Below are 15,317 nucleotides of genomic sequence, written 5' to 3' on the forward strand. Positions count from 1 at the left end.
TCAGCAATTTATTGTGGTTCGACATAGTACATATCTTTATGCTCATCTAGACAAACAACAGAGCTAGATGGAATCACTAAATACAAGATACTGAATTTGTAATGACAGCCAATTGTGTGTTGGTAAATATTTTAAACAACTGTTTTTCTGAAAGTGTACTTTAAGTTTATTATAAATATAATTGTTAATTATAAATGAACTTAAGTATATTTTAAGTTGATTATGAATTTTACTGATATAAAGGAGGTGTAGCGAGCAATTTAGAAATACTAACAATATATAAACTCTATTATAAACACCGTATAGCCAATTGATTGTCACAGAAAGATTTCTTTTTTTTGCTGAGCTCTTGTATCTTTAGCTAAACTATGGTTGCAGTTGATGAACCAGTGTTGTTCCAACATGAATGTTGGTTAATATTTTCATTTATTGTAGTGTGAAGTGAGTAATTTCTTGGCTGAATCAAGTGATAGTTTTGAATATAGAACAGTATTTCCTCAGTTGTTTGTTATTCACAATGTGCAATTAAGACATGATACAGATTGACTATGCACTATTAACATTTTCTCCACCACTTTTTTAAGTCTCAGAAATCAGCAAAGTGGTAAGTCAAGTACTGATTCATAGCATTTGCTAGTTTTTGTGTAAATAATCCCACTGTGGTTGATTTCAAGCTAGCTATGTAATATTATTTGAAAGACATACATGCCACTATATTACCACACAGGTACACCAGATATAAATAACCTCTAGGACACAGATAATAGTGAAGTATAGTAAAATCATTAAGAAGTGATGGCTTTTGATTATTGATTACCTTTGTCTTTAATATAACTTATCTAATTATAAGTTTGTATAATTTTAGTTTTTAATAATGTGTTAACAATCAGCTCAAAAATGACTGAACATTTAACAAAAGCTTATCACAGCTGGTAGATGCCAGTGCACCATTGTTTTCAGTGTATCTTTTTATATAAGATGCAGCATATATGATTTGCAACTATTAAAGTCTCATTTTTAAAAGTTATGGGATGCATAGATTATTTCTTTCAGGGTCCCGCGACTTGATTTGGGAAGCCTTGTTGACTCTGATGATGAGGTAATTTTTACTTGGTATTTAATAATTTTTACTTGGTATTAAATATAATATTTAATAATTAAATATACACATATAGCATATAATAAGTGTGATTTAATTTTATTTTTAGGATGAATTTTCATATGTTCCACTTAGTACAGCTCATATTTATTTTGACCCACCAAATTCATCTTCTGCTTTTCATTGGGTCACACCATGTCAAATGCCATATACTCAGCATCATTTAAAAGAACTGGTTAGTATTTATTTATTACCAACATTCAGAATTATAGTGTCCATTTTAGCCTTATATTTAATCCAGAAATTTTATTATGTTCAGTCAATGTTTTGTCCCAGTTTACATATTTTATGTATTAATGTCCCAAACAATGATGTTAGTGAAATAATTTTACTTTGTTTTACATTTTTGTCTCCCATAGGAATAGTATTTTTAAAATGCCTTTAAAATTGGTAAAGTACATTTATCCTAATAGAGAATCTAGGAATTTAAAAATTATGGCAGAATATTAGATCAGATCTTGCTAGGTTAAAAATATAAGATTGATCTCTTGGAAATTGACTCCTACTTTAGACTACTACTATACTATGGAATAATTAAGTAACTATACTAATTCCAAGGTATCTCATCTCCTTGGGACATATTTATACTTCACACAATACTTAGTGTTTTATTTCATGTTATGAACACAGGTCTGACCAGTATTGTATGAGTAGGGCTTGTGTTTCTGTCTTTATTGGTCTTTCTCATTTAACTGGCTCTATTCATGTTCTCCACAATCTCATTTTGTATAAAATGCATCAATAGTACCCTAGTCTGTATCAGGCTACGGTTTTCATTTGAAGCTTTGCCTCATCCTTCTCCTGTATTAGACTTGGATACTAGCAACAGTTTTTAAGGGTTGTACTGGCTTTATACTCCTTTTGGAACGGTTGTCCCTCTGGGCCAATGTGTATGGCCTAATGTTTGCTAAATACTTCTTATAGTGTTCTCTGATCTGCCCGGTCTGTTATCTCTCACACTCATTGAAATGTGGCAGGGAACCAAAGAATGCCACAAGGTATTATTAAAGAATGTCTTAATATTCTAGAAATGGCAACCAGTGCTTCTCAGTATTGGTGACCTCCAATTCCTATGACTATTCTGGAAGAAATGCTTGACAATGGAGTTTTTTTCTGGGGCAGGAAGGAAAGACATATCTAAAACTCCTAAAAAACAAAAGAGAGAGAAATTGTTTTCCTTCCTCTCAAACTATTTTAGAACCAAGACTGAAATTCACTGGGAAGCAAAGTGCAGGCTTACCAGTATTGAAGGCCAGCACCCATTCTGAGCAGTTCTGTCTGCTCTGATTGCTCAGTGATGCTGTACAGCTAAGTGATTTAAACATCACCTCTGTTTACAGCATAGATATAATGGTTTGTTTCTTAGGCATAAATGTTAAGGTAAATGATAAACCTGGTAATGTTAATAAGGAAAATTAATAATTATTTTGATTTTTTTCTAGTGAGTGCCATACTTTTTCTTTTTACCTCTAGGAAGAGGACATAATACCTGAAAATTTACCAGCACCAACAGGCAAATATAAACTAAAGTATCAGCAATACGAGACTGAAATGAAAGAGGGATATAAGCAACATAGTCAGAGAAATGCAGAAAAGACAAAATCAAATATCACACATCAGCATTCTCCAAGAAACAAGACAGATGACAAGGTAATCTACGAGGCTTTATAAAATTCTAATGAAATTTAAAAAAAGTACACGTATTATAGAAACATCTTTTTGTCTGATGTGTCTCGCTGTTATATTAAAACTAATAGCTAACATTTATTTCTGTGTGCCAAAGACTATTGTAAGTATTTTACTTACATTAACTAGTTTATTCTTCACAGTAACCCTAAGGGGTTATTATCACCATTTTCAGATATGAAAACTCTAACCATATGACCTAGTTATCTTTGTTGGCAACCTTTCACTTGCCTTGCATTGGAAATATTATACAGTATATCTCCATTGTTTTTGATGTAACTGTATTGAACTCTGTTGATCTCACAGTCTAAATATTAATGATGAAAAGTGGTTTCAGACTTTATGGTTTTATTCTAAAACTGTCATTACTTCGTGGTTGTCTTCTGTCTCATTTTGGGAGATATTTTTTAGCATTATGAATAGCTAAAATTGCTATGCTTTCATTTAAGATCAATTAGGTGTAAACTCACCATTCATGAATATGAGGAAAATCAACATAATAAATGTTGACTTTCATTATTGTTCAGCTTCAGCTTCAGGTGTACAGTGCAGTGATCGATGTTAGAAGGATAGTGGATGGGGGAGGGGGGTTGACACAGTGTGAGGGATATAAGTGATAAACGTCTCAATATTACTTTGTTTTGTGCACCTGAAACTAATAAAAAAGTCACAAATAAAAATACAGAAAAATAATAATAATATTTTATTAATAAAATGTTAATAAAAAACATAATAAATGTAATGGCTTTCCATAAGCATACAGGAAAGGTCAATCTTGAATTTTGCAGAGAAAAGTTTGGAAACACAGTTGATGATTCTACTGATCGCAAACGAGGAGAACAGTTGAATACAATTCTTAAATTCAATTAATGATTTATAAGAATAATGTATTTTCAGGGAAATTTGATGGTTGTATTTGCTTATCATTTTCCTATGGGCAAAAAAAAGTTAATTTATAAGTAGGTGTGGTATATCAGCTACTTTTTCTAATGCATGTAAGAATTATCTAGAACTAACTAGATCACATGATATTTAGCTGAAAGAATAACTAAAGTTATGGGATTATTAGGTCACCTTTATCTTAAAACAAATTTCCCAGATCCAAACAAAGTACATAAATATAATAATATAATGTCTAATAGTAGGCAGGATAATTTCACAACCCTTTCACATCTGATGAGAGGACAGATTCTGGACAGATTTTGAAGGGAGTGCTGGGAATATTTGCTAATGAATCTGTTGTAGGTTTTAGAGAAAGGACGATGAAGACTGACTCTAAGGCTTTTGGCTGGAACAATTGGAAGGGTGGGGAAGACCATGAGGTAGTCTGGTTTGAGGAGGTTAAGTCTGACATACCAAGTGGAAATATAATACCACTGTGTCCCTTTTGTAAAAGGTTAAAAACAAGCTGAAACAAAAAATGCTCTTGTTAGTTTCTTCCAACCTAAACCCTATCCAGAGCTTTACGTTTGAAAGAAAATTTGGCAAATATATTAGCAGGTAAATAAATAGAAGTTTAAAGTATCCTCTTAAATTGATTTCCCAATAGTTAATACTTAGACAGGATTCATTATTCATTCATTGAATAAATATTTATCGAGTGCTCACTCAATGTGGACCTGTCCTGGCACCAGGGGTTCTGCAATAAAAATGGCAGACAAGGTTCCTACCCTCATGAATTTACAGCAGTAGAAGCAGGCAACAAAACATAAACAAATATATAATAAAATTTCAGGTAGTAACCAAAGGCCATGAAGACAGTAGAGTATGACCATGGACCTTTCAAGGAAGATGTAAAGTAAAAACAAACCCTGGGGGAAACTTTAAATCTTTAAGTTTTTGACAGTTGCTATCCTATTGGGACACTTCTTTTGTTGTTGTTAAGGGAATATAAGCACATCTTATATTGAGAGAAAAAAATTAGTGTTTAATCTCTTTAGGCTTCCAAAGGATCCTTTACTTCAAAGGATACACCCCATATTTTAGTACTTTACCTCTGAATTTAGTTGTGTAAAGGAATAGGCACACTCACATTTATTAACTTTACAAAGGCTCAATTAGAAAATAATAGTTATAATAGTTACTACCTTTTATTTAGTACTTACTGTATGTCAAGTACAGTAAGTGTTGCACATTTATAAATGTTGGACATGTGCCATCTCATTTAATCTTTTTCTATGTGTGTTTGTGAAGTAATTAGTATTATTGATTCCTAGTTCCATGAGTAAACCAAGGCACAGAGAGTTCATCTGGCTGGAAACTGGAAGAGCTGGATTCAAACAGGAAATCTGATCGTCAGAGCCTGTAATGTTAATCCCTATGTGAATAACCACTGACGTGTCCAGTGGTTATTTAATCCTTTATTTTATTAAAAACAATATTCTAAGTATGTGTATGAGAGTTAATTTATTGCTTTCATGCATAGTGTGTACAAGGGGAAGAAGCAATCAATGATCTTACAACTCTGGATAGGAAAGCCCTCTTACAGCAGGGTTATGCAGACAATCGTTATGATGCACAGCGGAGTACAAGAAAATCTGATGCTGTAAGTTATTATTATTTTCACTTATTTGATGCACCATTGAGATAATTTGCCCTCCAAGATATTATAACTTACACTTGAATAAATAATTTCCAAACTTGAATTTGGACTGAGGTAAACATTCATTAATGTGCAAATTGAGCCCTCATTTTTACAAATGATTGATGTTTGGTTTATTTACTGTGGAGAAATTGTCTTGAATCTGAGAGTTTGTAAAAATTTTGTTTATGCTGGTCCAAATGTTAATTGGTTGTTATTTATATCCAGTGGACTCATTTGGCATTGCTCCTCTCCCCAAAAGTAGTTTTGGTTATTGTTTTGAGAGTCGTAAGCTAAAAAACTAGAGAAATTCAGGCCGTTTAAAGAACAGGAATAAAGTAAATTTTCTTTAGGAAAAGGGAAGCAAAACTCTAGACTCTCAATATTAACTATTAATTATATCCTATACAAAAAACAATTGTTTTTTGATGTTGTTTGATGAGTATTGCTTAGACCAGTCCTGATACAGATAGATAAGTAACCCATTTCTATAGTGCATTGGGGTAATCTGACCAAGCCCCTGGAAGTGGGAGTCTATTGGTCACCCCATATTCTCACAGGTGATTAGTATCTTACGTGTACCGGTAATGGGTTGATGGAATACTGGTGTGTGTTGGCTCAAAAGTTGGGAAAACTCTGGTTTGGATGGCTTAAATAATAATAAAGCAATATGCATTTAGCCAGTTACTTTATCATTTTTATTTGGATCACACTCATCCAGAATCACTGTCTCCTGAATTGACAGCAGTACGTAATCTATCTCGACGAGGTGGACTGATTTTCTGTGGATGTCCCAAGTTCCTAATTTGTTACAGTTTTTTAAATAAAATCACATGCATATTATTTTTGGTGCCTATTAGTATTTAGATATTTATGCTTCATAGAATAAGGAGAATTAGAAACATAATTCTGAAAGAAAAGAAACTACTTTATAAGGCAAAGCAGTGTTTTAAATAAGGCTTATTTTGGTGTGTTCCTGATGTTATGCTTGAAATGCATGTCACCAATCCTTAAGGCCAATTGGGTATTATTCTTGGTATAATCCAAAGCCATCTGAGTGTTAATGGATTTCTCTTCCTTAAAATTATTTTGTTAGTGGAAATACAATATCTAAATTTCCCATCAAGTACATTTTAGTTGATTGTAGTAACTGTCATTTACCTGTGTTTTTCAAAGAAATGTTTATGTGAATACTCTTTGATTGCATCAAATATTAGTATAGATTTATTTTTAAAATGTCAGTTGCAAAGTTTTAGTATAATATTTAACTTCTTGAGTGAACAACAGAAGCAGTAAGCCAAAAGTTTTTAGGGCCACATCTTCTAGTTTGCTTATCATTTTCCAATGGTGTCAGATTCTTTGAATCAGTGTGACTTCTGCCTCTAATCTGCTTTATGTTTATACAGACCTCTAAATCAATGTGCCTGAGTTTCCTTCTATCTTTCCTACAAAGTATAAACCACCATAGATGTCAACACTCAAGGTGGGCTTTCCGCATGGGCTCTATACTCATTAATCTCACCTCTTTTTGCTTACTTCTGGGTTTTACATCTGTGTTCTGGCTGATCTTTTCTATATGTAATTTTCATGTTTTAGTGAGTGTCCACTTTCTGAATCACCCTTTGATACAAAATATACTTTGCTTTACCTGTAAATTACACATTTTCTAACTTTTTAGTTGCTGTTTTAAATTTATTACTAAAACAAAATCATTATAAAGTATCATGAGCTTAAAAAACACAGAGACAATTACATATTAAGTGATAAAAAAGTTAAATGGGGCATATTTGGATGTGTAAGCGTATATCTTACATTTCTACCAAACAAGAATCTAACTTCGATTATACACTAACATTTAAATGATTGTGCTCAACTTTTCCAGATTTATTAGGAGTTTCTACTTTTTGTTTCTATAATATACCTTTAGTTTTTCTTATTTGAATTTGTCAGATTCAAATAAAGCACTCTTTCTAAAGTTACAAAGCTTCTATATTAAGCGACATTGTCTTACTTGATTTCATTTATTAGGTTGATCAATGGGGAAGAAAGTAATTTACATTAAAAAATAGAATAAGCTTTATTTGACTTTTTAATATTTTAACCTCTACTTTTTACCCTTCAAAAGAAACATTGTAGTGATTATGGTTATATGGTAATCTAACTGGAATTGAATGATTGAAATCAATTTGATATGACCTAAAATGTAGTAAAAATACTTTCAGATAAGTTGGAATAGCAAAACATATGAGTATGAAGATAGGTTAGTCAAAACAGTCATTGAGGAAAGTAGGTAAAGTATTATTAATGGATTATATGCATAGAAAAAATACTATTATCCTTTTAATGATGGCAGGCTTTTGTTTATTTAGATTTTTGATATAGGGTTCAATAATTCTAATTCATTTTCTGCTTCATGTACTGTGAGTGGTTCATATTTTAGGGCTCTTGTGGTAATTATGGTATTATTCTGCTTTATGGACAATGAGGTTTTCTTTATTTTCTCTTCTTAGGAAATGGTGGCCACAGAGAAGAAGAAACAGGCTGTTGCAGAGCAAATGATGACAGACCACTTATCTAGGTGAGAGCTAGAAACTGGTAATAGGAATCCATTCAAAAAGTTCTATTAAATTTCTTTTTTATGCAGGACAACCCACATCCTTGGTCAGGTTGCTAACTCAGAGGTTCCCAAATCTTCTGTGTTCAGCGCACTCATAGTGTTAGTACGGTTTCCACAGCCCTCCAATATCAATAGAAATACCCATCAGTTCTATTTATGAAATACTTTTGTCTAAACAATTTAATGAGTATTTACTTCCTAACACCGTAATGGCCATTTGAAAAAATATATACACATAAATAGAAAGAAAATGCATTTTGTTTCATTCTTCAATGGCCATAATTACTTCCTAATGGGATATGTACACCTCTGGTGCACTGCAGTCTCTCAAACCTTAGAATTGTTTAGGATGCTGCCACCCTCACTTTCTGTTCCACGTGGCACTTGTTTTCTTTCTTTGTTTTTTTTTTTTATCACAGGACTGTAGAAAGCCCAGCTTTGCAAAGATGTGACATCATACTACAGGTGTACAATTATGTAATACATCATCTATATATCACATTGTGTGTTCACCACCCAGAGTCAGTTCTCTTTCCATCACCATATATATTTGATCCCCTTTACCCTCGTCTACTCCCCTCCCCCCATTACCTTCTCCTAACCACTAACCTATTGTCCGTGTCTATGAGATTTTGTTTCTTCATTTGTTGTGTTCTTTTGTTGTTTTCAGTTTTATATACGATTTCTTATTGAAACTGTGAATTACCTTGAGCTAATAGTTCATGTGGTATCCAGTTACTATATTTTACTGTGTTTTCCTTAAAAATTAAAAATATCCCACAGTGTCCTTGTGAGTTTGTTGGGGAACCCCAGAGTGACTTGGTGACTAATTTGGGAACTGTGGGACTGACTGTAAGAATGTAAAACTTAGTGTAAGTTTCATAGGGCTTACAAAACTATAGAAAGTTTTAGCATTTGCTGTGCTAAATTGAAGGAAAACATGTAAATATCACAGGATTTCAGAGGAAAGTGGAATAGGATGTCTTCAAGAAGTAAGATTAAGTTCAGCTTTAAAAACATTATTATTTTGCTTGGTGCCAGTGAGAATGATATTGTACATGCATACTTTTCAGCAGATTCTTGAAATAATTAAATATACTTGCAGTCTTCAATGCAGCTCCTTCCATTATCTCATGAAATTACCTTGTTAATGTTTTCACCCTCACCATGCCACTACAAGATGATTATATCTAAATTTGCATTAGTATATGGGCTTTCTAACTGTTTATAAATATGTGAATGCAAGCACAATTCATTATACCATTTAATTGTCAAACTTTGTGTTTTGCTGTATAGGGCTGTGATTAGTGATCCAGAACAAAATTTAACCACTGAGAGACAAGGAAGTGCTCGTATGCTTCCTGTTTCCAACATAGCACCTCTTCGATTTAGGAAAAGAACACTACATGAAACAAAGTAAGAAGGGTTTACTTACATTAAATGAGGATGTAATATGTTATAAGTATATTTTTCTTTTTTTTTTAAGTTTATTGGGGTGATAATTGTTAGTAAAGTAACACAGATTTCAGGTGTACAATTCTGTATTACATCATCTATGTATCACATTAGATACATAGAATCAGTTCTCTTTCCATCACTATGTATTTGATCCCCTTTACCTCATCTACTACCCTCCCCACCTTACCTTCTCGTAACCACTAACCTATTGTCTGTGCCTATGAAGTTTTGTTTCTTCATTTGTTGTGTTCTTGTTGTTGTTTTCAGTTTTATATACCATATATCAGTGAAATCATATGGTTCTTGACTTTTTCTGTCTGACTACTTCACTCAGCATAATAATCTCAAGATCTATCTATGTTGTTGCAAATGGTACTATTTCATCCTTTCTTATGGCTGAATAGTGTTCCATTGTGTATATATACCACAACTTCTTTATCCATTCATCTATCGAAGGACACTTTGGTTGTTTCCATGTCTTGGCCACTGTAAATAAAGCTGCAATGAACATTGGAATACGTATATCTCTACAGATAAATGTTTTTCGATTTTTTTGGTAGATACCCAGGAGAGGGATTGCTGGGTCATATGGTAATTCTATTCTTAATTTTTTGAGGAACCTCCAAATTGCCTTCCATAGTGGCTGCACCAATCTGCATTCCCACCAATAGTGTATGAGGGTTCCTTTTTCTCCACAGCCTCTCCAACACTTGTTACTATTTGTCTTGTTGATGATAGCCATTCTGACTAGTATGAGGTGATATTTCGTGGGTTTTATTTGCATTTCTCTGATGATTAGTGATGTTGAACATTTTTTCATATGTCTATTGGCCATTTGTATGACTTCTTTGAAGAAATGGCTATTCAGGTCCTCTGCCCATTTTTAAATTGGATTGTTTGTTTTTATGTTGTTGTTGAGTTGTATGAGTTCCTTATATATTTTGGGTATTAGCCCTTATTGGAGGTGTTTGCAAAAATCTTATTCCATTCAATTGGTTGCCTCTTTATTTTGTCGATGGTTTCTTTTGCTGTGCAGACACTTTTTAGTTTGATATAGTTTCATTGATTTATTTTAGCTTTTACTTTCCTTGCTTTTGAGGTCAAATTCATAAAATGCTCTTGAACCCAAGGTCCATAAGTTTAGTACCTATGTTTTCTTCTATGCAGTTTATTGTTTTCTTCTATATAGTTTATTGTTTCATGTCTTATGTTTAGGTTTTTGATCCATTTTGAGTTAATTTTGGCACATGGTGACAGATAGCAGTCTAGTTTCATTCTTTTGCCTGTGGCTTTCCAGTTCCCCCAGCACCATTTTATTGAAGAAGCTATCTTTTCTCCATTGTATGTTTTTAGCTTCTTTGTCAAAAATTATCTGTCCATATTATGTGGGTTTATTTCTGGGTTCTCATTTCTATTCCTTTGGCCTGTGTGTCTGTTTTTCTGCCAATACCATGCTGTTTTCATTATTGTTGCCCTCTAGTACAAGCTGAAGTCAGGGAGAGTGATACCTCCAGCATTGTTCTTTTTTCTTAGGATTGCTTTGGCTGTTTGGGGTCTGTTGTGGTTCCATAGAAATTCGATGATTTTTTGTTCTATTTCTTTAAGAAATGCCATTTGGATTTTGATGGGGCTTGCATTAAATCTGTGTATTCCTTTGGGTAATGTGGCTATTTTAACTGTGTTGATTCTTCCAATCCATGAACACGGAATGTCTTTCCCTTTCTTTGTGCCTTCTTCAATTTCTTTTAAAAATGTCTTATTGTTTTCAGTTTATAAGTCTTCCACATCCTTGATTAAGGTTATTCCTAGGTATTTTATTCTTTTTGTTGCAATTGGAAAAGGAATTGTTTTTATTTTATTTCTTTTTCTGACATTTCATTGTTAGTGTATAAGAATGCAATAGATTTATGTACTTTACTGTATTTGTTTATTGTTTCTCATAGCTTTTTGGTGCAGTCTTTAGGATTTTCTATATACATCATGTTATCTGCAAAAAGTGACAATTTAACTTCTTCATTCCCAATTTGGATAACTTTTATTTCTTTGTCTTGCTTGATTGCTCTGGCTTGGACTTCCAATACTATGTTGAAAAGCAGAGGTGATAGGGGACAGTCCTGTCGTGTTCCTGAACGTAGACCAAGGGCTTCAGTGTTTCACTATTAATTTTGGTATTAGCTGAGGGTTTGTCACATATGGCCTTTATTATGTTGAGGTGTTTTCCTTCTATACCCATTTTATTATGTGTTTTAATCTTAAATGGATGTTGTATCTTGTTAAATCTTTTCTGTATCTGTTGATATGATCATGTGATTTTTGTCCTTTATTTTGTTTATGTGGTGTATCACATTGATCGATTTGCATACCTTGAACCATATAAAAGCATTTTACAGTTTTAGTTTTATGTTCAATTAAAAGGGTTTATGATTGTTTTTGCTGTTTTCAATATAAAAGGAAGGGGTGTTTTTGGAGTTTAGATCCAAGTCCTGGCACTTTAAGATACTGGGGTAACCTTTGCCTTCCAGATTTTCTATCTGTACTCCTGGAATAACAGCCACAACCATAGGAGATAGTATACTCGTATATCTCTTCCTGTATAAAATGTGTAATATAATACCTGAGACATTGGTATGTGCACAATATATAGTGGCTAAATCTCATTGATATAATACATTCTAAGTAGTTTAAAAGTTATTATTATTATTTTGCAGTTTACCTTTTAACTTATAAAATCTGAGGGCTGGTATGGATTTTCACAGTCCTCTGGTACATTCTACTTAAACTTTTCAACGACTTCACTGATGACATCTAGCCTCAGCTTCAATAGGCACAGAACATCCACCAGTTCCTGCAGTGGCTGTTTTATACAAACTGCTGTAATTGTCAGGCGATACTTTCTTATAACTTTCATCTTTTTGTCTTATTCTTATTTTCTGGAAGGTTTTCGTACCTTTCAATATTTGAATGTATCATGTATTAATTAACTTTTGCTGCTGTAACAAATTACCAGAAAGAGTATTTTTAAACAACACAAATTTTTTTCTTGTACAATTCTAGAGGTCAAACATAAGGTGTTGATAGGGCCACATTACTTCAGGAAACTTCAGGGAAGAATCTGTTTTCTTGCCTTTTTCAGTTTCTAAAAGCTGCTTTTATTCCCTGGCTCACGGCCCTTTCTTCCATCTTCAAAGATAGCAATGGCTGGTCGAGTCTTGTGTTATGTCACTGTGCCATTCTTTTCTGTAGACAGAGATCCATATGCTTGCATTGAGCCTACCAGGATAATCCTGGACAATCTCAATCCAGATCCTTCATCACATCTGCAAAGTTCTTTTGTTACATAATGTGAGTTCATGTATTTACATGTTCTGCGGATTAGTATAGGAACACCTTTTGGAAGGGGGGGCGGCAACCTTCAGCTATCACATTATTTAAATCTTTTTTAAAGCAAACTTTTATTGAGATAAAACATACATTCACAAGTGTACACATTTTAGGTTAAGAGCACAGCAAATTTCACAACCTGAAAAATACCAAGTTCCTATTAAGAAACAGAAGGTTGCCGGTACCTTAGAAACCCCCCTTGTGCTGTCAGCCAGTTACTGTCCACTTCCTCTGCCATAGCAGGCTGACCTCTGTATTCCGATGTCATAGATTGTAACTGCCTGGTTATAAACTTCGATGAAATCACCAAATTTGGACTCTGAATCTGGCCTCTTTTGCTCCATAGTATGTGTGTTTTATCCATGTTATTTTTTGTAGTTGTCCTTTATTTTCATCGCCATACAGTATTTCATTGTATAAATACACCACCATTTGTTTATTCACAGATATGGATGGATATTTGGTTTTTTAGGAATAGTGTTCCCATGAACTTTTGTGCACACCTTTTGGTGAAAAAGGTGTAGTCGTTTTTGTTCAGTACATACTCAGAAGGAGAACTGCGGAACCATTTAGTATGCATATGTTCAGCTTTAAAAAATAATGCCAAAGAGTTTTCCAAAATGGTTGTTGCAATGAACACTCCCACCAGTAACAGGTAGAGGGTGCTGGTTGCACCATATTTTTGCCTGTGCTTGGCATTGTCTGTATTTTTCATTTTACTTCTTGTGGGTGTGTATTGGTCATTTTAATTTATACTTCACTGGAGATTAAGAAAGTGTAGTACTTTTGCATAGGTATATTGGTCCTCTAGCTATCCGCTTATATGAAATTTCCCTTCAAGTCTGTTGGGTTATCTTTTTCATATGAATATGGAACTTATTATATAATCTAATTACAAGTCCTTTTTCAATTATATTTGTTGGACATATATTTTTCTACTCTGTGGTCACCTTTTTGATTCTCTTGATATGTCTTTTGATGAACCAGAGTTCCTAATTTTAATATAGACCAGGTTGCTAACCTTTCCATTGATTGTTAGTGTCCTTTGTATCTTCTTTAGGAAATCTCTGAAATCTCTGCCTACCACAAACTCATTATCCCTCGGACTTGTAGTCCCATATATGTCATATATCAAGCAGTTATAAACGCATGCTAGGATTCTAGGCTTTTTATTTAGTCTCATCTACCTGTAATGTGTCCCTGTACCAATATTCTGTTTTAATTAGTATTGCTTTATATTAAATACCTGCAGCTTTATATCTTCAATGTTGTCTTGGCTTGCTAGGTCCTTTCATCTTCAATAGAAATTTTAGGTTTACCTAGTCTAGTTCTATGACAAATTCTATGGGGGACATTGATAAGAATTACTGAATTTATAGATTTTTACCCCCCTTATTTATTACTCCTAGAAGAAGAGGAGACAATTCTGCTTCATAGAGTTGGAAACAGAAATTGGCATGTGTAGTGTAGCCCTTCCTCTTGTCTTCTCCTTGGGAATCAGCTGCCTGCATAGTACAGATTCTGTCCTAAGCATTAAGTTTTACAGGGTCCCTCCCCAATGGGAAAAGAGTTGGTTAGTCTGTTTTAGTGTCAAGGACTTAGCTTTTTGTTGTTGCATTCGTAAGTTATGGTTTCCAGTGGGTTTATCTGTGATAAAATTCAAATTTTTGTCTTCATCTGTCTGAGTCTTATTTCTGTATTCTTTAAGAACTTGGGTAGAGAGATTATTGGTGCTACTTATTGGATACCTAAAGCCCCAATGTGGAACTTTCCATTTATAGTATAAATGCCTATTTATTTCATTTTTTTCAAGGAGATTCTAGACTCATTGAAGCTATTACTTGAACCTATCACTGTTAAACTGAGTTCTGTCCACCTTGGAAGCAATTTAATGTAATGGTTATGAGCAACATTTTTTCTGGCTCTGCCGTGTACTAACTGTATGACTCTGTAAAATTTATTTGTGAAATGGGACTAGTACTTACTTCATGGAGTTATTGCAAGCATTAAATGAACCAACACACATGAAATTGAGTTTAATAATAACTAGTGTCTAGGATGTTCTCAATAAATGGTAGCTGTTATTATTGCTGTTATTTTCTCAGCATTTAGAAGTGTTTCAGGTGCATAGTGGGCATTCGATAAACACATTAATACTAATCGATTACATTGAATTGGGATGACCCAGCTTTCATGGCTCCCCTCTGTCTTCCCAAACTCATTTAAGTCCAAAGGCTCTTATTCGCTGTGTCCTACTTACTCTCACAGAGACTTAGATTTTATAACATTTCAAGATCCCTATGCCCCATACACTTACTTACTATTTACATTATTGCTGTGTTATTGCACCTGCATTTTATGGGAACATTATCAGACTATTTAAGAAGGGGAGTAAAGATGATACATCACTGAATCTTCAGATGTCTTAGCATAAA

At 33.5% G+C, this 15,317-nt stretch overlaps 1 protein-coding gene across 4 annotated transcripts in view; it reads left to right on the forward strand.

The window, feature by feature from the left end:
• The window catches only part of CAPS2 (calcyphosine 2), a 43,278-nt gene that overhangs the window by 6,497 nt on the left and 21,464 nt on the right, over positions 1 to 15,317 (forward strand). For 2 of the 4 annotated variants that reach the window (XM_074325403.1, XM_074325404.1), the window contains exons 4-9: positions 1,054 to 1,099; positions 1,209 to 1,334; positions 2,633 to 2,809; positions 5,271 to 5,390; positions 7,937 to 8,004; positions 9,340 to 9,459. In XM_074325403.1, coding sequence (XP_074181504.1) covers positions 1,054 to 1,099; positions 1,209 to 1,334; positions 2,633 to 2,809; positions 5,271 to 5,390; positions 7,937 to 8,004; positions 9,340 to 9,459 — 657 coding nt within the window. Of the gene's footprint in view, positions 1 to 1,053; positions 1,100 to 1,208; positions 1,335 to 2,632; positions 2,810 to 5,270; positions 5,391 to 6,832; positions 6,910 to 7,936; positions 8,005 to 9,339; positions 9,460 to 15,317 lie in introns of those variants that run through there. The other 2 variants (XM_074325405.1, XM_074325406.1) reach the window with 2 other exon arrangements.

The sequence above is a fragment of the Rhinolophus sinicus genome, linkage group LG02 (genome assembly GCF_036562045.2).
Source record: "Rhinolophus sinicus isolate RSC01 linkage group LG02, ASM3656204v1, whole genome shotgun sequence".
Lineage (NCBI taxonomy): Eukaryota > Metazoa > Chordata > Mammalia > Chiroptera > Rhinolophidae > Rhinolophus > Rhinolophus sinicus.